At 38.1% G+C, this 27,614-nt stretch overlaps 1 protein-coding gene across 1 annotated transcript; it reads right to left on the bottom strand.

Annotated features, from left to right (window-relative positions):
* Positions 1-1,379: 1,379 nt before the first annotated feature.
* On the bottom strand, positions 1,380-3,221 carry LOC114176992. The gene has a single exon (XM_028062200.1). It carries the CDS (start codon positions 3,141-3,143, stop codon positions 1,572-1,574), a length of 1,572 nt encoding a protein of 523 aa, XP_027918001.1. The 5' UTR covers positions 3,144-3,221; the 3' UTR covers positions 1,380-1,571.
* Positions 3,222-27,614: the final 24,393 nt, after the last annotated feature.

Genomic DNA, 27,614 nt, shown 5'->3' with positions numbered 1-27,614 from the left:
ATATTGCTTGTGCTGAAATCACTTGATTATTGTTTGATTATTTTAAATCCACTAGCTTACCCTTTTTCTTGTGTCCTTGTATTCTTGTTTGTCTTCTTTCTTTGTTATGATCACCATAACTTGGTGTGAGCAAATGAGGAGACCCCAGTTGAGCCAGATCAGGTTGAGGGAAACACACTTGTTTAGCTTAAGTGTTAAATATAGTACTATATCATATTTCCTTTTGAACAACTCGTAATAGTTTATCTAGTGTATTTTTACATGTTTATATTAAATTATGTAATGTTTTATTTAATAGTTTTTATTTTCTGTTAAATGAGATATTATAACTGTAATATATTTTTTATATAATTTTATAATATATATATATATATATATATATATATATTATATAATGGTATTTATAATTGATTTTTTAAATGAAATTTTTAATATTTATTTTTAAAGAGTAACAATTACGTAATTATTTGCTTAAAACTATTTTTAGAGACTAAATTTAAAAAATTAAATTGATTTAAATATTTATATAAGTAATTAAAATATATTAATCGCATGTAAATTGTTTTAACTTTTTTTAAGAACGTATTGTGTAAAATATTCATGAAAAAAAAATAGATTAAAAAAAAATTTATAAACATAATTTTGGTATATGTGTTCAAGTAGTATATTTATCATACATCAACAGATTTTATTTCATTAACTGTTTTATTAAAAAAAAGACATAATTTAAATATAAATACGGTAATATTTATAGATTAAATTAGATGTATTTTTACTTCCAGTTTATTATATACAGAGAAAGAGCGCATTATGTTGTAAATAAAATGATAAAATATTGAATTTTGGTATGTGTGTTCAAGTAGTATATTTATCATACATCAACAGATTTTATTTCATTAACTGTTTTATTCAAAAAAGACATAATTTAAATATAAAAACTGTAATATTTATAATATTTATAGATTAAATTAGATGTATTTTTACTTACATTTTATTATATATAGAGAAAGAGCGCATTATGTTGTAAATAAAATGATAAAATATTGAATTAAAGTTATTATAAAAAATATGTCAACATAGGCCTTAAGTTGATTGTATTTGAAAACTTGGGTAACAAATCTTATTAAAAAGAGAAATACATGTATACAAAGATTTAGTGCTTTAGAGAATGAATAATAGTTTGAAAGAACACTATTATGTAAAATGTATCTACAATATCAATTTGTTATGATACTTACATAGCCTAACTTAAAAGATAAAAAAGTTTTCTTTTTAGATGTGGGGCAGTGTATATAGATAACTGAATTTGGATCATTAGGATTAGGCACTTAAAATGAATCATGAATTTTGCAGAGAAGGATAAGTGGCATGTAATAATGTCCAAAATATTATTCATACCATTGATTTACATAAAGCAAAGATGAGCAACTGTGACAACTTCAGTTGATCGTGGCTGGAAACTTGATGTTTACAGCAATTAAAGAAAGATGAAACAAGGATAAAGTTTAAAAAAATAAAAAATAGCAACAAAATGAAGAAATAGTAAGTAGAAAGTGAATAAAAAGATTAACTTAATCAGCAATGCAGAGTTGCAGAAGTGTCTTCATTGCCTGCTTTTTCACAACCTTCCCAAACACTTCTTTTGCCATCTTGAAAACTTTGTCCCTCTCCACAACTCCACCACTATTTTTCTTGAACTCCTCCATCAGCAACTTCAGCAACCTGTGATCCCCTCCCACAACATCACTGATGCTATCAACCACAGCCTCAGCAGAAGGAATCCTCCTTCCCCACCTCTTCATGGCCCTCTCTGACCTATAAGCCTCAGAATAAGCATCCCAAAATGATGCCCTCAAATACCCTTTCTCCTTCCCTCTTACCTTCAGCCTCTTCATTTGCTCCTCCAACTTGAAAACCACACCCCCCACATCCATCCCTCTCTCAACACCAATCTCAATCTCTCTTATTTCTTCTTTCGACAACACTTCCCCCTCAAACCTACACCTCTTGCACTTGCAATGAATACCCCAATTCACAGACATCTCCTTCCTCTTGCTCAAACCACACAAAGGGTCAAAATAAGCAAAAGTCACCTCCTCCCCAGCCTTCAAATCCTTAGAAGCATGAACCACCAAGTAGTCCCCAACATGCAACCTCCTTGCATTCGGACAACAAGAGTGGTTTATCAAGGAAGGGAGCAACCACAGGCCAACACCGTAACAATCATTGCCCCTTCTCAACACATTGGCCGAAACAGCATCCTCGGTCAGAGAATTCACATCCAATATACCAACCAACTTAACCATATCAACAACAACCTCAACTTCACCGTCCTTCTCCACACTCTCAGGTCTAAACAGACCCACATCGGGCACCTCAAGTTGTTCCTCATTCTCCCCACTCGACAACCTATTAATCAAACCCCTTGTTCTGGGACACTTCCCAACATACTCAGAAACCTTGTCAATGAAATTCTTCCACATTGCCAACTGTGCATCCTCACTCAGATCCTGAACCCCTCCCATTATGATACTCCTTTCCATGACAATTGCCTTCGTCACCAAGATCAACGACCCGGCGTCAATATTCTTCGTTGCAAACAATCCTCTCCCGCTGATCTCAGATCTTCTAATCTCCACGGCGCCAATGTGCTCTGCAAGTTCTGGAACCTTCCCTCGAAACCCATTTGAAACCCACTCCGAAAGATCCAAACATCCCGTTTTGGACAAAAGTTCCAAACTTTTGCACCTCTCCAAGTACCCACTTACGTTCTCAGTGTTCCCATCAAGCGTGGCGGTTCTGAAGCACTCAAGAGCGGAAGCATACCGGTTGAGGCAGAGCAAGATCTTACCTTTGCACAAAAGGGTCTTCGAATGCGTGGCATCCAGTTCCAAAGCGTGGTCACAATCCTGAAGAGCGTGGTGGAAGTCCTTCAACTTGGACCTCGCTTCTGCGCGATTGCACAAAGCTATGCAGAGGGGTCTGCGAAGCTTTTGGTTTGGGAGAGAATGAGAGAGCGTTTGGGTGCAGAGGGTGATGAAATGGGAATAGGCTTCGATCGAGGCGTTCCATTCTTCTCTGATGAAAAGTTCTGTGGCTTTGGATCTGAGTTGTTGCAACTGTTCGTCTTCTTCTGCTGCCATTTCCAACTCTGGCTTTTTGGTCTACCAACAGCAATCCTTTCGCTTCTCTTTTCAAATGGAGTTTCCAATTTCAAAATTTTCCCCAATGTAACGGTCGTTTAATTTCACTTTATTATTATTTTCCTTTTTCTTTTCCCTCCTTGGCCTTCGATGTTGAAAAATGCAAACCAACCCCTCATGATTCGTGAATATTAATTTCGTTCATAATGTATTTATTTATTTTTCAACGTTTATAATTGGTTCGCACTGTCCTTATCCTTATAGGCTAACAGGTTGAAGCAAAATTAATAACTTTCATTGGGTTAGGAAAATAAAATGGAAGGTGAGATCACTCAGCACTCATTAGATAAAATAATTAAATAGAACGACAAAATTATTAACATATACATAATGTAATGTTACCAATTAAAACAATTAATTTTCTTCATACAAGGGATGGGTTTAGTGGTTCTTATATTTAAGACAAAGTAATGTTTAATACTTTCTCCATTTTCTTTTTAAGTGTTTGAATTTTGAGAAGCTTTTATACTTATATAAATTTTTTTTTTCACTTCGGAAAACTGATTTAATTCAATCAATGAATGTTAGTATATTACTTTTCAATATAATGTCAAAATTGCTTAAAATTGCTTTTAGATATAATTGTAAAAATAAAAGGAATTATTTCTTAAAAAACATTAAAAAACTAACAAATATCGGTTCTCATTGCTTGAGATCGTTGGTGTGATGTCAACAAGATTAACTTTTTGAGCCGTGTTTGCATTTCTATCAAGTGAAAGACAATATAATTTCACTTGGGCTCTTGAAAGGTTAAGAGGTCTCTTTATGACGTCTGAGGGTGGTCCACAGGTCATTGTTACTGATAGGGATATGACTTTAATGAATGTTATTGGCATTGTCTTCCCTGAATGTTATCATCTTCTCTGTCGTTTCCTATTCAGAAAAATGTCCAGGCAAAATGCAAAATATTAGTTAATTCTATTGGCGCATGGGATGTTGTGCTACAAGCATGGGAAAATGTAATGGACTGTGAAGATAAGTGTAAGTTTACGGATTGTGTTAATCACCTTCAACTTATTTGTCAGTCATGACCTCTATTCTTTGAATATCTTAATGACTTATGGATCATTCCTTATAAGAAATATTTTGTGAAGGCCTGGACAAACAAAGTTTTGCATTTAGGAAATATAACATCAAACAGGTATGTTTGCATCTGATATATTCAATTTTTTTTTTTCATTTATGGTTGATGTGATGCATTGAAAAATTTGTATTAGAGACGAGTCTACTCACTAGAGCCTAAAGAAAGTTCTTGAAAGTAGTATCTGTAATAACTAATGCGTCTGATCCCAAACAATTGTGCCCTAGCTAACGTCTCTACAATTTATCATCCTTTGGAGGTCGTTGACAATTCGTTTCATGGCACCCTGCAATAACACCACATTAATGTAAATTGTTTTAGTCATTAATAATATCAACAAATAAATTTCTAACATACCAATAAACCAGAAGATGATGACTTTGTTGTCCTCCGCACTAGCATGTCATCTAGTAGATTTCGGCGAAGTCGGGGCATAACCACAAGACTGGGTCGCTCGTCGTCAACATCGGTATAAGATAAGGATGATAGACTCTCCTAAACCACTGCAAATACCCATCAACACATGAAAATAGGGCTGTTGTGGCTGTGGCATGAACAACGACATACTGGTCGTAGTGTCTCCATTGATCATCAATAATAGAAAAGTCGACCATAGGAAGTGCATCTAGCAATCGTGGAATAAGCTGCATAAACCCAAATTGCCGCATCACACGTTCAGCATATGACGGTGTACCATGCTACCAAGCTTGATGAAGTCAGAAAGCATGGAAGCTATAACAAGGGGTCGAGCAACTCTATGTGATCCAGTCACAAAACTTGTTGCACGAGGTTCAGTCTCGACATACGTATTGCACAATTCTTCCTTCCCAATACAGGGAAGTGCTCATATATCCAACTCTACATGTAATAATATTTAATTTAACAACTTATATGAAAAAAAAAGTAAAAGTGAAATATATGTGGGTACATATAAAAGAGGTAGATATCCAGATAATTGCTTTGTTGATGCAAAGCTAGCATCTCCTAGTTGCTCATAAAGTTAGACAAGAGCAGCAACTCCCCAAGCATATATACGACATGTAGGGAAATCTCTAAACAGTTGCAAGTACTGCACACAAACAAAAGTGGCACTCTTATCAGTAAATATGGTGCACCCAACTAGGTGCAAAAGATATGTTCGCGTAGCAAACTCCCAGAGCTAGTTTTTGCAACAATTGGTATAAAGGTCTCTCAACCAACTCAATCTAACCTGCACACCACGACAATGATTCAACTCAACCGATGTCATAGCCTGATCCACACCCACAAGTGTCATCAAAGTCTCTATTGAATCTTTATAATCAAGTGGTTCATTTGGGCAAAACTCTCCAGTGATAGGAAGATGTATTAGCGACCACACGTCATCTAAAGAGATAGTCAGATCACCAACAGATTGGTCTCTTTCGTCTAGCACCCTATGCAGAACTCTCAAGTACATCGTGTGCAGAAGAAGAACCACCACGTGTAGAAGAAGAACCACCACATCCTGTTAAACCACCTCGTGTCCTAGGCATATCTATAAAATTAAAAATAAAATTTTATCTCATGTTTAACCCACTTAGAAAAAATATCAACTTATTTATATGTAAAACAAGGTCATATTTTGAAAAAATTAAGTTATGGAGTAAAATAGGTTATCAAAGGTGTCCACATCCACAATACAATTTTCTCAAACGAATGTGGACATCCGTAATAGACCATTTAAAAAGCATATGCAAAGCGATTGGAGAAAAGGGAAACGGATGTTGACATCCACAATTAAAAAGCCTATACCGGATATCAACATTCGTAGTGCTCCATCCAACACAGCGATATTCGTAAGACTACCATTTCAAATTACTGAACCAGATGTTCACATCCACAATACAATTTTCTCAAACGGATATGGACATCCATAATAGACCATTTAAAATACACATGTAAAGCGATTGGAGAAAAGGGAAACAGATGTCGACATCCGCAATTCAAAAGCCAAAATCGGAAGTCGACACCTGTAACATATAAGTCGAGATCCGTAAACAACACAGAAACTGATGGAGATGTGACAATGAGTAAGGACAAGGATCAACTTGAAGAACTTGGAGGACCTATGACAAGGTCTAGAGCAAAGAAAGCAAAAGAAGCTCTACAACAAGTGTTGTCAATATTATTTGAGTACAAGCCCAAGTTTGAAGGAGAAAAGACAAAAGTTGTAAATTGCATCGTGGCCCAAATGGAAGAGGCTAACGCGCCAGATTAATGCAGTTTCTTTTATTTAAATAAGGGCCCATTTGACATCTTAAGAACCAACCTTGGAAGACTAAGAAGACCTTGCTGAATACTTTTGGATGACTTTTTAGTTGCCCCAATTTCAGTTATAATCAGACATTAGGTAGTGGACAATTATTAGCTTGATTGGTTTAATATTAGTACTAGTGGGATATAATGACAATTAATGGTCTTTTCGTAATCCTAATGGTTAAAGCTCCTATATAAGCTGAACCATTTCTTATCAATGAGATCAAGTTAAGTTTTGTTTAGAAATTCAATTTTCTATCTAATAGTTAGAGTGATTCTCCTAGTTCTTGAGTGATTCAAGAACCCTTGACTGTATAAAAGGATTTTGCCATTGTAAGACCCACTAAATTTAAATAATTAAATAAATAATTATTTAATAAATGCGGGTAGGAGAAGCCTTTATGGCATTAAATGTTAACCTTTATGATGTGAAAAAGTACTAGCTCATGTGGTTGAGAGTACTTTGATTATGTGAGAGGACTTGGCTTCGAGTCCTATGTATATCAATTGTGTGTTATTTAATTTTTAGTATTTTCAAGATATGCTTGGGTGTGATAAGTAAGGATATAATCTTTGATGTATGAATATTATCATGAAATATGACATAGTTAAGTTGGTTGTGCACTTGAATTGCAATTGTGGGGTGAGGGGTTCAAAATTTGGCTTGAACATAATTAACTTTCTTTTTGCTAAACATTTTTTTTTGGCAAGGATGTGAAGAGGCATAGGAAAACTTAGGAGGCAGCCAAGGTGGGTTGTAAAACACAACTCCTAATGAGCCTTGAAAGCCAATTAAAGCCAATTTGAATGCTAATTGCGGTTTTGAACCATAAACCATCATTAAGGGCTTGAGTAATTGGCCAAGGGAGTTGAAAGAGAGTGAGAGAAGAAGGAGTTCGTGTGGACTGTGTAGGGGAGGGTTTCTGAGCATAAAAAAAATTGAACCTAAAAAGAGTGAGTGAGTCTGATTGGGTGGAGACAAGGGCTTGAAATCAAATTGGAATTGTAAAGGGGTTTTGAAAGAGCAATTGAGCAAGAAATATTCAGGTTAGGGGAGCTTTCTTTCGTTTCTTTTACAGTTGTTGTTTAAGGCATTAAAGTGGCTTACTCGTGTTGTGTATATATGTTGATGCCTGCACAATTGATGTTGTGATTTGTTTTGCTTGAGTTTTGTTCATGGTGCGATTTGCATTGTTGCATGTTTTCTATTAATCTCGCGTGCGTGAGGTTTTACGGTGGTGTGTGAATATTTCTGTCTGGAAGAGTTACTCCCGTTCCCGTTGTAGGATTAATGTCATGAATATGGGTTCACGCCTATTGTTACGTCTTTTAGCACACATGGTGCCACTTTATCTGCTTGTATTTTCTTTTCCTTATCTTGTCTCGGTCACGGGTGGAAGATCCTTTGTCTACATTGAATGGGTTGTTTCTTTTGCTTGGTTCACATTGGGAGTGCTATTCTATTTGTTCATATTAGTTTGTCTGGCACCACATTGGGATGATTTAGGGGAGGGCTTATGGGTTGAAGAGAAAGTCAATTACATGTTTAGTTGGGCTCGTTTTCTCTTGGAATCTTGACAGTGGGAATCATTAGTGTGGTTTTCTTCTTCTTTTTGCAGACATGAATGGCTTGGTGGAAAACCCATGGCATGTATAGAAGGGTTTCTATTTTGGTTAAGGTGTAACCACACGTTTTTCTAGGGCCATATTATTTCCTCTGTTTTTTCTAGGGCCATATTATTTCCTCTGTTTTGGGTTTCATTAGTATAATACACCACATGCATTTTAGTTCATTATTCATTTATGTTTGGTGCATACACTAAATGCTTATTCAAACAACTTTTCAATTAGTAATATCTTTAAACCTTGATTGGAAAATACGTACAGGAAGAAGAAGTGCAAGGTCTCATGCATTGGTTATCTATTTTAGTCGTGGGTCCCGTTCTTAACCAAGTAATGATGATGCTCGTAGGAGAAATAATTTATGTGTTGACTTTTCTCATTGGCTTATTTTTACGTGTTGGAGTTTGGCTTTTCTCTTGGTTTTATATCACAATTTGGTTTCATTTATGCATTAATGTTTTTATGAGTGAAAACCATGGGCCACGATAATTGTTTTTCTTTTCCTTCCATGCTTATCACTTTCACTTTCACATAAATACATTTTTTTTAAATCTTTAGTATACTTTTCTCTCTTTTATTTTATGCTCACGGTGCAGACCATATATACTTAGAAGTTTTAGTTATTTTATTCATTCTTTTTTCTTTCTTTGGTGAGCCATGCTTTAGGACCCTTAGATGGTAAAGAAAAGTCATACAAAATTTATGATTTGTGATGGGGTCGGGGGCACTAATAAGAGTATATTCATCTTAGGCTTTTGTTTTTCTTTCATTATGCTTTGTGGTGCAGTGCATTAGGTTTACTGAAGGACTCCTCCCATTTGTTGTGGTTGTTATGTGAGACGCATGCATGGTTGAGTGAGTGGATTCCGACTTTGATTTATCACGTCGGGAGAGGAATACCTTAGCATGCATAGTATTGGTTTTATTGTTGTAGTGTTTTATTGTTGTTTCTCTTTCGTCAGGTTCAATTACACTACAATGCATTTATACCACTCTTTCTTATATGCTTAAGTTCACATTATGCATGCTTGAGTGTCTTTAAATTGTCCAAAGAAGGTTCAATTACGCTGTTTTTCGGATTATTCACGCACCAGGGATTGTCGGGCGGTGGTTTCCTGCCGCTAGGCGCCAAGTCTTTGGTCTTGTTTCGCTGAGCGGAAAGATCTAGTCGCTGGGCGACTATAATTTTTTTGGTATGCGCAGTTTCATAAAACTGCGTTTCCCATTTCGTTAACCGTCTGATTTAGCTGAATTTTTGACAGACAGTTCATAACATGTTTTTCTTTAGTTTGAACTGTGTGATCTTAATTTTGATGTCTGTAGCTGAATATATATGATATGCATGATTGTTGGATTGTGATCCAGTCATATGATTATGACTGGATAAGCATATTTGATGTTATGGATTGTATGTTGATGAAGGCGTAACCACCTCCTTAGAAGCTCCCTCAAGAAGGATCACTAGAAGCATGTCTAGAGGGGAGTCTTCTATTCCATCACCTTTATCTTTGTTTTGCATTACTTTAGTTTGAATTCCCTAAGTTGGTTTCTAGTTGACTTATTTTGGTTGACTTGTTGACTTTGATCCAAAGTTGACCTTTGACCAAGATTAGATTAACTTAAACCAACATGCTAATCCTTGTTTGTCTTGTTTTGTAGGTAATTAAGAGAAAGTAGAGCATGGCTAGGTAGCACTTAGTTATTGGAGCACTTGGATGAAGTGGAAGAGAGAGGAAAGCAAAAAGCATAAAGTAAAAGCAAAAGTAGACATGTACCTTGTCTCCTTTTGCCTTTGTGGTTTATGCCTTAGAAGGTCACTTGGTCTCCTTCCTCTTTTGGCCTAGAATCCTCATGGGAATGCCTCCACCAATCATCTCCCTTCACTTGGCCAAGACTCACTCTCACATTAGGTTTAGGGTTTGCTAGTTAATCCTTTTTCATGTTTTTGTATTTGCTAAAGGACCCCTATGAACTCCTATTTAAAGGGTGCTCCTTGTCTTGTAAAAGGGTTGATCATTTTGTTTCTAAACTATTGTGTTTCAACCATTAAATTTTTGTGAGCTCTCCTTCCTAGAAGTGAACTCACCTTTGCCTTATCTTGCTTGCAAGTGGCGACACCATCACTCATCTCTAGGGCTTGGTTGGCTTAGATCCCCCCTATGAGTGGCGTGCTTCTTCCATGCTTCATCTTCTATGCTTTCCATTTTTATTGTTTCTTCTTTCATTTTGCTCTTTAGTGTTGTTATTGCCGTGTGTGTTTAAGCTTGAATCCAACTCTCTTCTTCCTTTCATGAGCTTGAGAAATGAACCTTCACATCTAGATAGTTTGCTATCTTAATGTCCAGTGGGAATTTTCAAAAAGCTTTCTTAAACAACTTCACCATATTCATAAATCTAAAAGAAAACAAGATAAGCCTTCATCATTTGGTATCTAGAGCCTAGGTTATCTTGAATATGGTGTTTTTCATGTTCTAACCTTGTCTTGTTGTAGCTATCTTGGTATGGTTCAAATCCACTTCCATGACACACAAAAACAGTGCTGGCAGAAAACTTGACTATTTTAAAACATTAAACTGCACCAGCTCAGCGGTCCAAAAATTACGTTTTTGGTGTCAAAAGAAAGCTCTATGAGTCTAGTTTCCAGAAAAAAAAAGAACCAACGCATTTGGAATTCTGTGGAGAAAGTTATGATCAAATTAGTGAGCAAAGGTCAGATTTGCCAAGAATACGTGAATCAGCGTTTTCAGGTTTTGTTGTGGCAGTTTGGCTACGGTTTTTGCACCTCTTTAAGCTCCTAAATGTGGTTGGATAACATGTCTTTGGATGCTTAGTCTTTGAGCCTCAAATCCATGAGTTTAAATGCATGATAGCTACATGTTTGTGTCTTTGTGTATGTCATGTTGAGTCTTTAAATGTGTCTAACTTTTGCTTGAGTCTCTTGTCATATGCTTCTTTGAGTTTTCTTGTTTTTGTTTCTAAGTTTTTGAACTATTGCTTGAGATCTATGCCTTGTGTTGTTGTATGCTCCTTGAAATTGATTTTGACCTAATTTTAAGGAACTAAGTGTTCAAGACACCTTAAAACATCCTTCTCATCATTTTAAGTACCTAGTTTTGAAAAGAAAAAGTGTTTTCAAGACCAAAAACAGTTTGGCCGAGAGCTTTTACAATGCTTGGTGAATCCATTTGGCCATTTTTACTAGGTGTTATGCTACCAAAATTTATACTTGGATTTTGGGTGATATTGGCAAATTAGTTCCATGCTTTGACTTGGTTATGATCTTTCATGGTGTATGCATAATTTGAGGTATAATCTTGGCTTGTTCAAATGCTTTCCATAGAGTTCTTAAAAGTGCTTTTCATTGTTTTAGTCTTGTTCAAGTTTTGTCTTTAAAAACAAGTTTCCTTAGAAGTTAAACTTTCTTGGCTTTTTTTTAGCTTTGCTTGCTTGTCTTTAGGTAATCTTTGTTTTGTCTTAGTAGTTTTCTTTTCCTTGTCTTCCTAGAGTGTTGTGGCCGAGCCACTTGTTTGAGCTTTGAAAAGGTTTTCATCTCTTTAAAGGTGTTTTCACTTGTTTGGAAGGTTTTTGAGTGCTAGCCTTGCTTGTGTGCTTTAGGAGTGTGATCAAAAACACTTGGGTGCTTGAGAAGACCACACTTGGTCTCGGGTTTGGAATTGTTTGTTAGCTAACCTCTTCCTTGTCTCGGTTTTTGGTGAGTTTTTGGTGTAAGAACATGAATATGGATCCAATCTTGGAGGTAGAAGAAGAGGAGGAGTCGGCCTCACCTTATTCCCCTCCCATGGTGACTCCTATGGCCTAAGAAAGTGGACAAATGACCCTTGCCAACATCTTACGTGAGATGGAAGTGAGTAGGAGAGAAACTTTTGACCAATTGAGGGCGGATAGGAGGCAAAGTGAGATCTTCCTATAAGAACACATCTAAAGACTTGAGCTTAGGGAAGATGAGAGGAGAAGGAGGAGGTCCTCTTTCGAGGACTCTAGCCATGGTGGAAGAAGAAGAAGACACGGCTATGATGGTGGTGGAAGGCGCAATCAACTCCTACAAAGACAACCTCCACCAATCAAGATTCCAAAGCTCAAGGGGGAGAATGATCCAAACCTCTACATAGAGTGGGAGCAAAAAGTGGACCAAATCTTCAATATTCATTTAGTTAGTGATCAAGAACAAGTAGATTTAGTAGTTTTAGAATTTGAAGATTATGCCATGACAAGGTGGCATCAATTGTGTATGGACAATATTAACCAAGAGCCACCCGCGGCCTCTTGGATGGACATTAAAACTTTGATGCGCGCTAGATTTGTTCCTTCCTACTATAGGAGGGAGACTCTTTTGAAGCTCCAAAGGCTTCAACAAGGGTCTATGTGTGTGAATGAATATTTTAAAATGATGGAGTCAATGCTTCTCAAAGTAGGACTCCAATTTGAAAGTGAAGAAGAAAAGGTAGCTAGATTTGTGAGTGGTCTTAGAAGAGAAGTTCAAGATGTAGTTGAGTTGTATGAGTATTCCACTCTTGACAAAATTTTACACTTGGCCTTAAAAGTTGAAAGTCAATTGAAAAAGAAACAAGAGGCCAAGAGGAATACTTCATACAATGAATACTACTCTAGAACTTGGAAAGGAAAAGAAAGAAAGGATGAGAAACCTCCTTCCAAAGACCACCCACCTAGGACCAATTCGTCTAGAACCTCCCATGAAAATGCAAACTCTTCTCAAAGTTCAAGAACTAGTTCCATCAAATGTTTTAAGTGTTTGGGCTATGGTCACATTGCTTCAAATTGCCCAACAAAAAGGAACATGATCTTGAACCCTAAAGGAGAGGTTGAAAGTGAACATTCTTCTCCCCCCTCCCCTAAAAGTTCTTCCTCCCACACTTCTTCCCAATCTTCAAGTGAGGATGAAATCAAACCTAATGAAGGAGGTTTGTTGGTGGTTAGGCGCATGCTAGACCAAGTGCCTAAAGAATTTGAAAACCAAAGAGAAAATATTTTTCACTCAAGGTGCCAAATCAACAACAAAACTTGCTCCCTCATAATTGATAGTGGAAGTTGTGTTAATGTGGCTAGCACAAGGGTTGTGGACAAGCTTGGCTTGAAAACCATCCCTCATGCCAAGCCCTATAAGCTTTCTTGGCTTAGTGAGGAAGGTGAGATTAAAGTGGACAAACAAGTCCTTATTAACTTCTCCATTGGAAACTACAAAGATGAGGTATTATGTGACTTAGTGCCCATGGAAGCAACCCACATTTTATTAGGAAGGCCATGGCAATTTGATAGGAAAGCTTTTCATGATGGTCATGCCAACAAATTTACATTTAGCTTCCAAGGCAAAAAGATCACATTACTACCTCTTTCACCAAGAGAAGTCAATGAGGACCAATTGCAAATGATAAAGAAAAGAAAAGAAGAGAAGGCGCAAAAAAAGGCGCAAGGGCATGGCAATGAGTCCAAGAAGAGCATGATCACCCTCAAAGGGGTGAAGAAGGTAATGCTTGCCCAAAAATCCATCTTCCTAGCTTATCCTAGTGAATCTTCCCCCTCCTTCCAAAACCCCCACTCTAGATGTCCCTTAGACTTGTCATTAGTCTTAGATGAGTTCAAAGATGTTTTTCAAGAACCTCCAAAGGGTCTCCCACCCCTAAGAGGTATAGAACACCAAATTGATTTCATACAAGGCTCATCTTTGCCTAATAGGCCAGCCTATAGGACTAGTCCCGAGGAGGCTAAGGAAATTCAAAAACAAGTGAATGAGTTGTTAGAAAAGGGGTGGGTGCAACATAGCATGAGTCCTTATGCAATGCCCGTGATTCTTGTCCCCAAAAAGGATGAAACATGGAGAATGTGCATAGATTGTAGGGCTATCAACAACATAACCATCAAGTATAGGCACCCTATTCCTAGATTAGATGATTTGATTGATGAGTTACATGGTGCAACCATATTTTCCAAAATAGACTTGAAGAGTGGGTACAATCAAATTAGAATCAAAGAAGGTGATGAATGGAAAACCTCTTTCAAGACTAAGTTTGGATTATATGAGTGGTTAGTCATGCCTTTTGGCTTGACCAATGCACCTAGTACATTCATGACACTCATGCACCATGTTCTTAGAGAGTTCTTAGGAAAGTTTGTTGTGGTGTACTTTGATGACATTCTCATTTATAGTATGTCTCAAGATGACCACTTGCATCATTTAATGAGTGTGTTAGAGACCTTAAGGAAAGCATCTTTGTATGCTAACATAGAGAAATGTGTGTTTGGGATGGATCATGTGATCTTCCTAGGTTTCAAAATAAATCAACATGGGGTCCATGTGGACCAACAAAAAGTGATGGCCATCAAGGGTTGGCCTCCCCCAAAGAATGGTTTAAGAATTCGTGGTCGAATTCTCTCCAAGAAGGGGAGGATGATGAAGGCGTAACCACCTCCTTAGAAGCTCCCTCGAGAAGGATCACTAGAAGCATGTCTAGAGGGGAGTCTTCTATTCCATCACCTTTATCTTTGTTTTGCATTACTTTAGTTTGAATTCCCTAAGTTGGTTTCTAGTTGACTTATTTTGGTTGACTTGTTGCTTTGATCCAAAGTTGACCTTTGACCAAGATTAGATTAACTTAAACCAACATGCTAATCCTTGTTTGTCTTGTTTTGTAGGTAATTAAGAGAAAGAAGAGCATGGCTAGGTGACACTTGGTGATTGGAGCACTTGGATGAAGTGGAAGAGAGAGGAAAGCAAAAAGCAAAAAGCAAAAGCAAAAGTAGACATATACCTTGTCTCCTTTTGCCTTTGTGGTTTATGCCTTAGAAGGTCACTTGGTCTCCTTCCTCTTTTGGCCTAGAATCCTCATGGGAATGCCTCCACCAATCATCTCCCTTCACTTGGCCAAGACTCACTCTCACATTAGGTTTAGGGTTTGCTAGTTAATCCTTTTTCATGTTTTTGTATTTGCTAAAGGACCCCTATGAACTCCTATTTAAAGGGTGCTCCTTGTCTTGTAAAAGGGTTGATCATTTTGTTTCTAAACTATTGTGTTTCAACCATTAAATTTTCGTGAGCTCTCCTTCCTAGAAGTGAACTCACCTTTGCCTTATCTTGCTTGCAAGTGGCGACACCATCACTCATCTCTAGGGCTTGGTTGGCTTAGATCCCCCCTATAAGTGGCGTGCTTCTTCCATGCTTCATCTTCTATGCTTTCCATTTTTATTGTTTCTTCTTTCATTTTGCTCTTTAGTGTTGTTATTGCCGTGTGTGTTTAAGCTTGAATCCAACTCTCTTCTTCCTTTCATGAGCTTGAGAAATGAACCTTCACATCTAGATAGCTTGCTATCTTAATGTCCAGTGGGAATTTTCAAAAAGCTTTCTTAAACAACTTCACCATATTCATAAATCTAAAAGAAAACAAGATAATCCTTCATCATATGTTGAGCACTTGGGGTTCTTTGGAACTTACTCCAAAGTTTCAAAAACCAGTAGCGGTGACACTACAAGTGTGACGCCTAGTGACGCAAGTGGTGCGCCAGACGGTGGCGACGAGTGATGCCTGGCGGCATAGTAAAGTTCGCCCGACGGTGACGATGCAGTGATGATGCTGCAGGCGCGTGGCGCCTGGCGGTGTGTGATGCCCGCCAGGTGGTTTGGACCAGTGTCCGTCTAGCGATGTGGGATGCACCCTAGGCGGGTTTGGTTCAGTGAAGGTGCGTGAGGAAAGGTTTCTACACAGCTTTAGGTGATGTTCATGATGCGAGGCTTGGCTGGGGGTCCAGTTACGAGTGTAACCCGTATTGGAGTAACACGTGACCACTCTAGGTTGTAGCCTAGTGGTTTAGAAAGTCCAGTGGAGTGTGCGAGTTGTGGCTCGTACGGCGAGGTTCGGGTGATTGCCCTCTTCAGAGTTTTGGTAGTCTGGAACAGCTACAAACTTTATGTTTGTTTTGGGGAGCTCCATTTGGTGTCACGGTGAGATGCTGTGACAAGGTTATTCCCACGTGTGGACTATCAGGTGGTGGCCTGTAGTCGGAGGGGCGAGTAGACACTAGTGCAGCGAAGATCGATCATTGTTCTCACCTAAAGGGTATAGAAATGATAGACGTCTAAGGCAAGTTTTGGAAATGGAGATCTAAGGAAAAAGGGAAAGATTATACTAACCCGGGTTATGTTATGAAGATGTTGTAATTTATATTTATTATGATATGTGTTTGTTTTATTTAAATGAGCTCACCCTATCTGTGTGTGTTTGGCTATGATCATGTAACTCGTTACATGGGAGCAGATGTTGATGCAGGTGAGCATGCAGATGCATAGAGAGACGGAGTGGGGATCACTACGGGACAATTTTCTTAAATTTCATTATGGATTTTCCTTTTGTAATGTTTATTTTAGAGGATTTGGTTTTTTTTTTTGTAATGACTGAATATTTCGGTTTTATTTTCTACTTATGCGACATTTGAAGACTTAATTTTTTCCCACGTTGTTGGGAAATTGTGAGAATAAATGTGATGTTTATTAAATCTTATTTCTTATTTATTTTTAATACGTAATATCCGGCTAGGACGTTACAGCCATCCTTTGTGTGTTGCCTCCTTTGGAAAGAGTGATTCTTTCCTTCCACTCTTAGATTCACCCTTATTACTTTCTTTTTCACCCAATTTTCAAAAGAATACCTGATTCTGTCCACAAAATATCTCGTGGTCATAACTGTTTCTAACCCTAAAAGAAAAAAAAATCCTAAGTCAGTCCTTGTGCAATGAGATTCACATCAGAAACTAACGAACCGAATGTCGACATTCGCAACTCATATGAGTAAACCGGATGTCGACATCCGTAAGCCTTCAAATCACAATCTGCACCCTCCATTCAGAAAAAGTAATATGAATCGGATATCGACATCCGCAATTCAACCGCCTGAACTGGATGTCAACATCCGTATTGGCCAGTTTCAAAGAAAAATTGATTTTACCGATCGCAGTTTACAAAAGCAGGTTGAAAATAACTATTTATACATGGAGCGGTTGCACAGACAAAGCATTCAAAGCATTAATGATTAACTAAAGGATTTAACAATGGATTTAACTAAACATATAAATCATTAACTAGGTGAAGAATGAGTTAACTTCTTCGAAGGAGGTGAAGCACACAAGTGGTGGAGAAGCATACAAATGGTGGAGTTGGAGGCTGCGACTACATGAATAGGAAAGAAGATAGAAGGGGACTAGGTCAAATGGGATTCAAAATATTAGGGGTGCAGGAGGTGGAGGTGGGTTGTTGCAGTAATAAATAGAACAGAGATAAAAGTTACTCTTTAATGTGTTCTTTTTACTGTGAAGGTAAAGCAGGAATTAAAAAACTATCTGAAGGTACTGAAGAAACATTTTGGGGCGCAGGGAGAAGTCCCCTTCTACTTGTCCCCTTCCTTTGTATATTCTTTTGTATGGGTTAAAAAGTTAGTGTCAATAAGTTGGGCCCGAGAAGAAATTGAATGGAGGGGTCTTCCCCTTGCACCTTCAAAGATTTCTCCTAGACCTCTAAAGATTAATTGTGACCCATTTTGTCCCTCTAACTTAAGTAAAATTAATTAAGATAATTACTACATTTAGTGAAATGGTGATTTTATTTGGTCTGATCTTGCACCCCTGTGAAGTCACTTTCACTCTCTGTTTGCGTTTTCCTTTCTCAGAAGCTCAATGATGTTTTTGTTTTTGTTTGTGTTCTGAATGTTTCCACTCCATTCTTTCGGTTGGATCATTCCATTAAGGTTTATATCGAAAGTTTGTTCCATTTTCCATTTCTTTCACTTGCATAATTTCATTAAGTTTTGTTAGCACATGTATGTAAGTTATTGTTTCACGTTCATTATACATTTTATACATGTTGTTGATATATTGAGATGCATGCATTTATATGTTAAGCTTTGTATATATTGATGCATGGTTATGGATGAATGATTTTTGTTTGCAAATGACATGAAGATGTTGGTAAACAACACGGAAAAAGTGACAAAAAACTCAAAAAGCATATATCGGATTTGTACATCAGGTTGTGCCCAAACACAAATTTGGAAATTCAGTTCATGAATTCCCCATATTTGGACATTCGATTCTTCCTAAAAACGAATTTGGATAGGCGTTTGATCCTGTTACAAATTTCGAAATCCGGAATGTTGCAAAAAACATATTTTCACCTTTTAGGTAGTGTTTGGACTGAGGAAAAGTGAGTAAATAGATTTGAGAGGATGAAGAGGGAATTGTGGTGTTGTTTGGACTGAGAGATTTGAAGGGATAAATAAAGGAATTTTAGAGAAAAATTTGTGAATGATGTAATGAGTGTGATAAATTAAAAAAAAAATTAATTAATAAAAATAAATGATTACCAATTTACCTTATGGAGAAATATGTACAAATTTAAATGTAAGCAGGAAAAATTATATTAAAATAAATTTTAATTTCTTATTTATTATAAAAAGTTTAAAATTGTAAAAATAAAAATAAAATTTATAATAGAGATTTTTAGGAATAAATTATTTTCAAATATATTTTCTTAAATAATAATTTGTATATTGTTATTTAAATTATTGTTGACCAAAAATATATCAGATAATTATTATGTTTACAGTTTATACAATGATATTAAATCGTAATATAATTGACAATAATATTACTTTATTATTATAATAATTATTAATTATATTAATATAAATTTACTAATAAAAATTGACAATAATAATACCATGCAAGAGCAAATTTCAAAGTCTATAAAACATACAACAAAATTTATCCAAGATTCAAACAAATTGTAATGGATAATTTTGTCATTGTAACCAACTTCTATAGTATATCACTTCAAATTTCTATAATTGATAAGGAGAGAAATTGGATGTATCACTCTCAAATCACTCCTCTTCATCACTGACAAATCAATAAATGCAAAAAGGTGATGGCTCTTACTCACTCGCTTCCACATAATAAATTCGTTGATAAAAACAAAGTCTTAGATTGTGTTCGTTTGGAGAGATAGATTTGGGGAGGATGTGAAGATGAATTTGTGTAGATCTGAGGGGATAAATGTGTGTTTTTTTAGTAGATTTAGAAGATAAAGTGAGTGAATTTGAAAATAGATTTTATGAAAGTTAGTGAGTGATTTGATTGATATGATAGATTAAAAAGAAGTTGTAATAGATAAATTTTAAAATTTACCAAAACACCTTTCATAGTAAAAATTTAATAAAATTATAACGGAATAAATTAAAAAGGTTAAAATTTAAGGATATTTTAATTATATAAATTATTATATATACATATATACAAATTAATAATAATATCTACATATATTATTAATTTGTAACAATATTATAATTATTATTAATTATTATATAATTTAATTAATTAATAATAAACATTTTATATATATTATTAGTTATTATATATTAATATATTAATCATTATATTTTTAATAATATTTTAAGAATATTCTATAAATACTACTAATAATAGTTATTAAATATATATTTATATATATAAATATATTATTTATTATTATAAATTATTATATATATATATATAATAATTATTATTATTATTATTAATTACAATATGATAAAAAATACAAGGATAAATAGGTAAAAGTTAATGTATTTATGCAAATCTTCGCATTACTGAGAGGATCGATTTGTGAGACAATATTACAAATCTGTTTGTGTAAATCTACATTTATCCTCTTAAACCAACACAATTTTAAATTTTATTCGTCTCTTCAAATCAACTTGTGTTATCTGCATAAAAGACACTGCGATAGTAAAAGCTTAACAATTGAAACTAGAAGGTTGTGTTCTTTTGTGTGAATGGATTTGAGGAGAGAGAATGAGGATAGATTTGTATGAATTTAAGTGGATGGATATATGTGTTTTTAAGTGGATTTAAAGAGTGAAGTAAATAGATTTGGAAATAAATTTTATAAGACTTAGTGAGTGATTTGAGTGATATGATTGATTAAAAAAGTTTTAATAGATAAAATTTTAATATTACTAAATTACCTGTAATGATAAAAATAAAATTAAATAATTCTTAGATGAGTTAAAAATATTAAAATTTGAAAATATTTATATATATATATATATATATATATATATATATATTTATATATTTTATTATTATTAATTATTATACAGAAATATAAATAATAATAATAATTATTATTATACATATTATTATTTTTTAACAACATTTTAATTATTATAAATTTTTATATTTATTATTATTATTAATTATTATAAAGATATACTATCAATATTAATTATTACTACTATTAATTATTATATATATTTATATAAATTTTAGTTTTATTAAATATTATATACATTATTAAAAATAATTGTTATATATATATATTATTAATTATTAAACAGAAATATAAATAATAAATAATAATAATTATTATTATTATTATTATTATAAATTTTGATATTTATTATTATTATTAATTATTATGTGTTATGTAACATGTAGTATTATATATGATATGTAACCGATTATTAATATATATATATATATATATATATATATATATATTAATAATAAAATAATAATTAATTAATTAATTGAAATTGTTATTAATTAATAATATATAATAAAATATTAATTGTAAATAAATTATAATTATAGTATATTGTGTAACGTCCTATTTCATTATTAAACGAAATTAAAGGAAACGTCACGCAAACAATAGTACAGCAGCGTAGTCTTGGGGTCCTTAACCAAATTGATGATCATCGCAAGAAAGAACAGCCACATACAATACAACCATACAATAAAATGGGTAAGCTAGAGCCAATAAGATATTCATCATACAGTCAATTATATTTTCACCATCCCATATCCATACAACAACCAAGCATGTCATGACTCTTCATTCAATACACTACGACTCGACTCGACTCATCTGGATATGTATAACCTGGTCGGATTCAGCGGATGCTTGAACTTGTGGTGGATACCTCTGCTCACCCCCGAGCTATGTGTTACAAGTGTTACAATGAATCAAATTGCCCTCACCACAAGGTTAGCCCTTAATGAATTTCGGGCCTCTTGCTACTCTCACCACAGGAGTCAGTCCGCTCTAGGTGAGACTAATTGACTCCTCAGAGTGTCAGGATGCAACCTTACCTTGAATCCTTACCTAGCTATACAGATGGGGCATCACCATGAACACCCACTAACAGGGGCCATGGAATTACGTCCCGACCACTGAAGCGCGACCCTGAAAGTCTCACCTAGAGACCTCAAGGATTTATGCACTGACACAGACCAAATATGATCATACAATTAAACAATATTCACCATGCAAAGATACCCTCATTATATCAACCTTTAAAGCCGTTACCTTTCACATTTCCAGATCCAACCCATTCCAACTCATCATAATCCATCCATGTATATAGAATCCAACTCATCTCATTATCATGCCACTTTAACAACACCACTCACTTAGTTCACATGCCAACTTTCATACCAAACCCATCATTTACAATTCATGAATCATGCTACGTATACCTCATACTCCATTATATACATATCACTCATCATACATTCATACCCAACCAAAACAGATCATCCAGAAATAAACAAACATCCAATCACAGCATTGTCTCGCCCAGCACCTCGCTCAGGCTGAGGGGCCTCGCTCAGGCGAGACAGTCTCGCTCAGGCGAGTCCCCCCTTCCGTCTAGGCGAGGGCACAAAATAGGAACAGAAACAACGCGGGATCTCGCTTAGGCGAGACCCCTCTCGCATGGGCGAGTTGTCTGCTTGAGCAAAATTAAAGAGCTGGCCTCCTAGGCGACCTTGGGCGAAAAAGGCTTGGGCAAGCCTCCGCCAGACTCGCTTAGGCGAGTCCGACTCGCCTGGGCGAGATTACCAGGTCTCGCCCTGGATTCACTTGCAGCAGATACCATTTTCCAAACCCTTCAATCAAACAAGATATTCCACACACCACAAATAGCGATAAATCCATACAAATATCCAGGAGGCTCGAACAGATCAAAGACAACCCAAACACAGATTAAGAACAATTCAAACTCGAAACCCTAACTTCCCGTACCTGGAGGAAGGGTTAACGGAAGCCTTGGCGGCGCGATAGCGAGCACTGCTGCCCTGGGAGCGGCTTAAGGGCTGAAAATAGTGGATAAACGGAACAAATGCCAGAATATTAAGAAACCCTAACTGAAAGGAAAACAAAAATGGAGACGAGTATGGCTAGCAACAGTACTTACATGGAGTAGGAAACAGCTTCGTGCTAGCTTGAAGATGGCAGGAACCTAACCCTAACAGAGCTTTCTGTGAGAGGGGGAAAAGAGATGACGGCTGAATCTGTGAGAATGAGAGAGTGGAAGCGTTAGGCAGATTAGGGTTCAATTTTGTCATTTGGGCCAGCCCTAGGCCCAATTACAAGGGCAGTCCTTTACTTTAGGGCAAAATTTTTTAAACAGGATTTTCATGGGCCTTACATTCCTTCCAACAACAAAAATTTTTGACCTCGAAAATAAAGACTCACCAGGTAAACAGATGTGGATGTGATTTTCTCATGTCCTCCTCTAACTCCCAAGTCGAGTCACCCGTTCTCCGATCCCAGATGACTTTGACAAGACTGACGGTCTTTTCTCGACGTTCCTCAGCCTTGCTATCCTCAAGAGCTATGGGTGGTACTTCCACTGTGAGATCTTCCCTAATTTGTATATCCTCGGCTTCCAACACATGGGCCGGGTCGAACACATACTTCCTCAGCTGCGAGACATGAAACACTAGATGAAGATTCGCCAACTGCGGGGGTAACGTTATCCCATAAGCCACCGGTCCAATCCTTCTCGTGATCTGATATGGGCCAAGGAATTTATGAGAAAGTTTCCTTGAGCGGAGAGCCCTTCCCACACCAGTGGTTCGGGTCACCCTCAAGAACACATGATCGCTGGCTGCGAACTCTAAGGGCCTCCTTCTACGGTCTACATAGGCCTTCTGCCTACTCTGAGAAGCCTGCATCCTATCTCTCACCATCCTCACCTTCTCGGTGGTCTGCTCTAACAACTCTGGTCCAACCAACACCGCTTCTCCATCTTGATACCAACGGAGAGGAGTCCTACACCTCCTGCCATAGAGAGCCTCGTATGGCGCCATGCCAATGCTCGCATGAAAACTGTTGTTGTAGGTGAACTCTATCAAAGGCAATACCTAATCCCAAGCGCCCATATGATCCAATATGCAAGTCCTCAACAAATCCTCTAATGATTGAATCGTTCTCTCAGATTGGCCATCAGTCTGAGGGTGGTAAGCTGAGCTCATAGTCAACTTGGTCCCCAAAGCCTCCTGTAAGGTTTGCCAAAACCGAGATGTAAACCGTGGGTCTCTATCGGAAACTATGCTCGAAGGTACCCCGTGTAACCTCACAATTTCCCTAACGTACAGCTAAGCCAACTTGGCCATGGACATCCTCAAGTTCATCGCCAAAAAGTGGGCACTCTTGGTCAATCGGTCCACTATCACCCAAATGGTGTCATGTCCTCTAAAAGTCCGCGGAAGATGAGTCACAAAGTCCATGGAGATGCTGTCCCATTTCCACACGGGTATCTCCAAAGGCTGTAGAATTCCCCCGGGCCTCTGGTGCTCCACCTTCGCCTTCTGACAAGTCAGACAGGCCGATACAAACCGTGCCACATCCTTCTTCATTCCCTGCCACCAGAAGTTTTCCTTGAGGTCCTGGACATCTTGGTCATGCCAGGATGCAGACTAAGACGACTCTTATGTCCTTCCTCAAAGATCAACCGTTTTACCTCTACGTCATCAGGTATGCACACCCTGCCCTAGAACCTCAAGATGCCATCATCACCCAAAGTAAAGTCTCTGGCTTCCTCTGATCCAAGCTGTTCTCTGACTTTTCAGACTGGCATCCAACAACTGCCTTTCTCTGATCGAATCCAAGAAGTCACTAGATATAGTAAGGGTACTACACTTAATGGACTCGGACCCCAACTCCACATGTATCCTCATGTCTTTGAACTTCTCTAGTAGTTCTACCTCTTTTATCATGAGATGCGCCGTATGTACCGTCTTCCTACTCAGAGCATCTGCCACCATATTTGCCTTTCCCGGGTGATATAGGAGTTCGAAGTCATAGTCTTTCAGGAACTCCATCCACCTCCTCTGCCTCATGTTCAGCTCCTTCTGGTCAAACAAGTACTTGATGCTCTTATGATCGCTGAACACTCGGAACTGAGCACCATAAAGATAGTGCCTCCAGATCTGCAAGGCAAAAACTATGGCTGCCAATTTCAGGTCATGAGTGGGATAGTTACACTCATGTACCTTAAGCTGTCTCGAAGCATATGCCACATCCTTCTTCTCCTGCATCAAAACACATCCAAGTCCGAGGTGGGAGGCGTCGCAGTAGACCTCGAATGGCTTCCCGACATCCGGGATCACAAGTATTAGAGCGCTAGTCAATCTTCTCTTCAGTTCCTGAAAGCTCCCTTCACTTTTGTCCGTCCAAGTGAATGGTTGGTCCTTCCGAGTAAGCAAGGTCAAAGGTGCCACTATCTTGGAGAATCCCTCTATGAACCTCCTATAGTAGCCTGCTAACCCCACAAAGCTCATAATCTCTGTGGCCGACTTAGAACTTTCTCACTTTACCACTGCCTCGACCTTTGCTGGGTCCACTGCAATCCCCTGGGCAGATATCACATGCCCCAAAAACTGAACCTCATCCATCCAGAACTCACACTTAGACAACTTGGCATACAGTTGTTTCTCTCTCAAAACACCAAGCACCAACCTCAGGTGTTCTGCATGTTCCTCCTGAGTCCGGGAATAGATAAGGATGTCGTCTATGAAGACTACAACAAACTTATCTAGGAAATGACGGAAGATCCTGTTCAAGTAGTCCATGAACACCGCCGGAGCGTTGGTCACACCAAACGGCATAATCACATACTCATAGTGACCATATCTGGACCTGAAGGCCGTCTTCTGTACATCATCGTCTTTCACCAATATCTGGTGGTATCCTGATCGCAGATCAATCTTCGAGAATACGGTTGACCCATGTAGTTGATCCATCAAGTCGTCGATTCTCGAAAGAGGGTACTTATTCTTAATTGTCATTTTGTTCAACTGTCTGTAGTCCACACACAAACGCGAACTCCCATCCTTCTTCTTCACTAACAGCACTGGCGCGCCCCAAGGCGAAGTGCTGGGTCAGATAAACTGTTTCGCCATCAGTTCCTCTATCTGTTTCTTAAGTTCAACCAACACCGCTGGAGCCATGCGGTAGGGAGCCATCGATACTGGACCTGTCCCTAGTACTAGATCTATAGAGAACTCATAACACCCTGAGAAGACACCAACTTAGGCTCCTCTATGTCGGGAAAAAGCAGTTTCTTCTCTCGACAATCTATCAGAATGCGATTGGCCGAGAGCCAATTCATCCCTAAGATCACCTCCAACTCCTGTAGGGGCAGACATATTAGATTTACCTTGTACCTGCGTCTCTTTACCTCTACTAGAAGCCTAGCACACAAGAACGACGTCTTAATCAGACCCGACGCTGGGGTAGATACTGCAAGTTCACACTACAGCTCGCGCACCAGCAGACCCAAACGCTCCACACAAGCAAATGACACAAATGAGTGTGTCGCTCCAGAATCAAACAGTACACACAAAGATTCACCCGCTATCATACATCGACCCATAACAAGATTACCTGAGCCTGCACCCTCTGCCCCGGTCATGGCATATACCCTGCCTGTCGCCTAAGGCCTGTTGCCTCTATCTCTCCACTGGTGCTGGTGAGGAGTCTGAACTGGAGGGCGTACCGCTGCCCTGGCAAGGTTGGGACAGTCCTTCCCAAAGTGGCCTTCCTTGCCACAATTATTACACCTACGGTAACCCTCCATACATGGACAAGCACTCCTCAGGTGAGGGCCTCCACAAATGTAGCATTAAACTCAACCCTGCTAAGGAGAAAAGCTCCTAGACCCCTGAGGCTGATGGTGAGGTCTGTCATATGGTCTCCTCCGCTCCTCATGCCTAGGCTTGGACCCAGATGGTCCACCGATCCTCTGAGGTGGCTGTGGCTGCTGTGGGCGCTGACCTTCCACCTCACGCTTCATCTTCTCCATCACCCTGGCCTTCTACACCAGAGCGGTAAAATCCTTGATGGACAAAGGTGCTACCATCAAGCGAATATCACCGCGGAGGCCGTTCTCGAACTTACGGCATCTCCACTCCCCGTCAAGTGGTAGTGTATAGAAACGGCTGAGGTGGTTGAACCTCTCAGCATACTCAGTCACAGTCTTCCCTCCCTGGGTCAACTGGAGGAATTCCACCTCCTTGGCGTACCGGATGCTGTCGGGGAAGTACTCTGAAATTTTTCCATGACACGGGTTCATCCCTCTCCTCCAGGATGGATTTGGTGCTGCTCCACCAATGCTCTGTCTCCCTCGTGAGTATATACACTGAAAACGCCAACCTGTTCTCCGCAGGGCACATCTTGGCGTCATAGATGCGCTCCAGGTCCTTCAACCATTGGTCTGTGGCATCAGGATTGGTCTTCCCATGAAACTTCGCCGAGTGGTGCTTCAGAAAGTCCTCCAAGCTCCACTCCCTGACTGTAGGTCGTGGTTCAGGACCAAACACAAGGGCAGTCACCCTGTTCTCCTCCAACTGGCGGAGGGCCTCCATGTGTTGCCGATGAGCATCCTCAGCAGCTACCCTCGCAGCCTCCATCTGCTGCATCACTGCCTGCTGCTGCTCAAGCGACGTCGCTTGTCGCTGCATGGATGCCTCATGTTGCTGCATCATCGTAGCACTTTGCTATGCCATCGCCGCTACCATCGCCTCTATTGCTCTGGCAATATCAGGTACGTCTCCCTGGGATGACTGCAAAGTCCTACGAGGAGGTGCCATAGTCCACTGTCACACAGAAAATCACTTGGTTAGGCTTGATAAAGACAATAATTTAATTAAGAACACTTAGAAGACATAGAGAAAGCTATGCAGACATCCAAGTCCACAGACCTAAGGAATAACCGCTCTGATACCATAAATGTAACGTCCTATTTAATTATTAAACGAAATTAAAGGAAACGTCACGCAAACGATAGTGCAACAGCGTAGTCTTGGGGTCCTTAACCCAACCCCTACAACCTGGGCACACCACGATGCCAACGGAAACCAGATACAAGTCTAACAAAAAGTGTAGAGTAGAAAAGCATAAAGCGATACATGGGCCATAGCCCTAAATGAAACATGAAGAAAATAACTCCAACCCAGATGGCTAAGCAGCGGAATCACCATTCCCTTGTTGGCCACGAGAACCTCGCCCATCTGCTCCCATCAACCAAATTGATGATCATCGCAAGAAAGAACAACCACATACA

Source organism: Vigna unguiculata, chromosome 3 (genome assembly GCF_004118075.2).
Source record: "Vigna unguiculata cultivar IT97K-499-35 chromosome 3, ASM411807v1, whole genome shotgun sequence".
NCBI classification, from domain to species: Eukaryota; Viridiplantae; Streptophyta; class Magnoliopsida; order Fabales; family Fabaceae; genus Vigna; species Vigna unguiculata.
Note: the sequence above shows the minus strand (reverse complement) of the source record. Positions and strands in the feature narration are given on the sequence as shown.

Coding starts and splice junctions, on each gene's coding strand:
- LOC114176992 (XM_028062200.1), bottom strand. CDS start 3,143: ATGGCAGCAGAAGAAGACGAACAGTTGCAACAACTCAGATCCAAAGCC.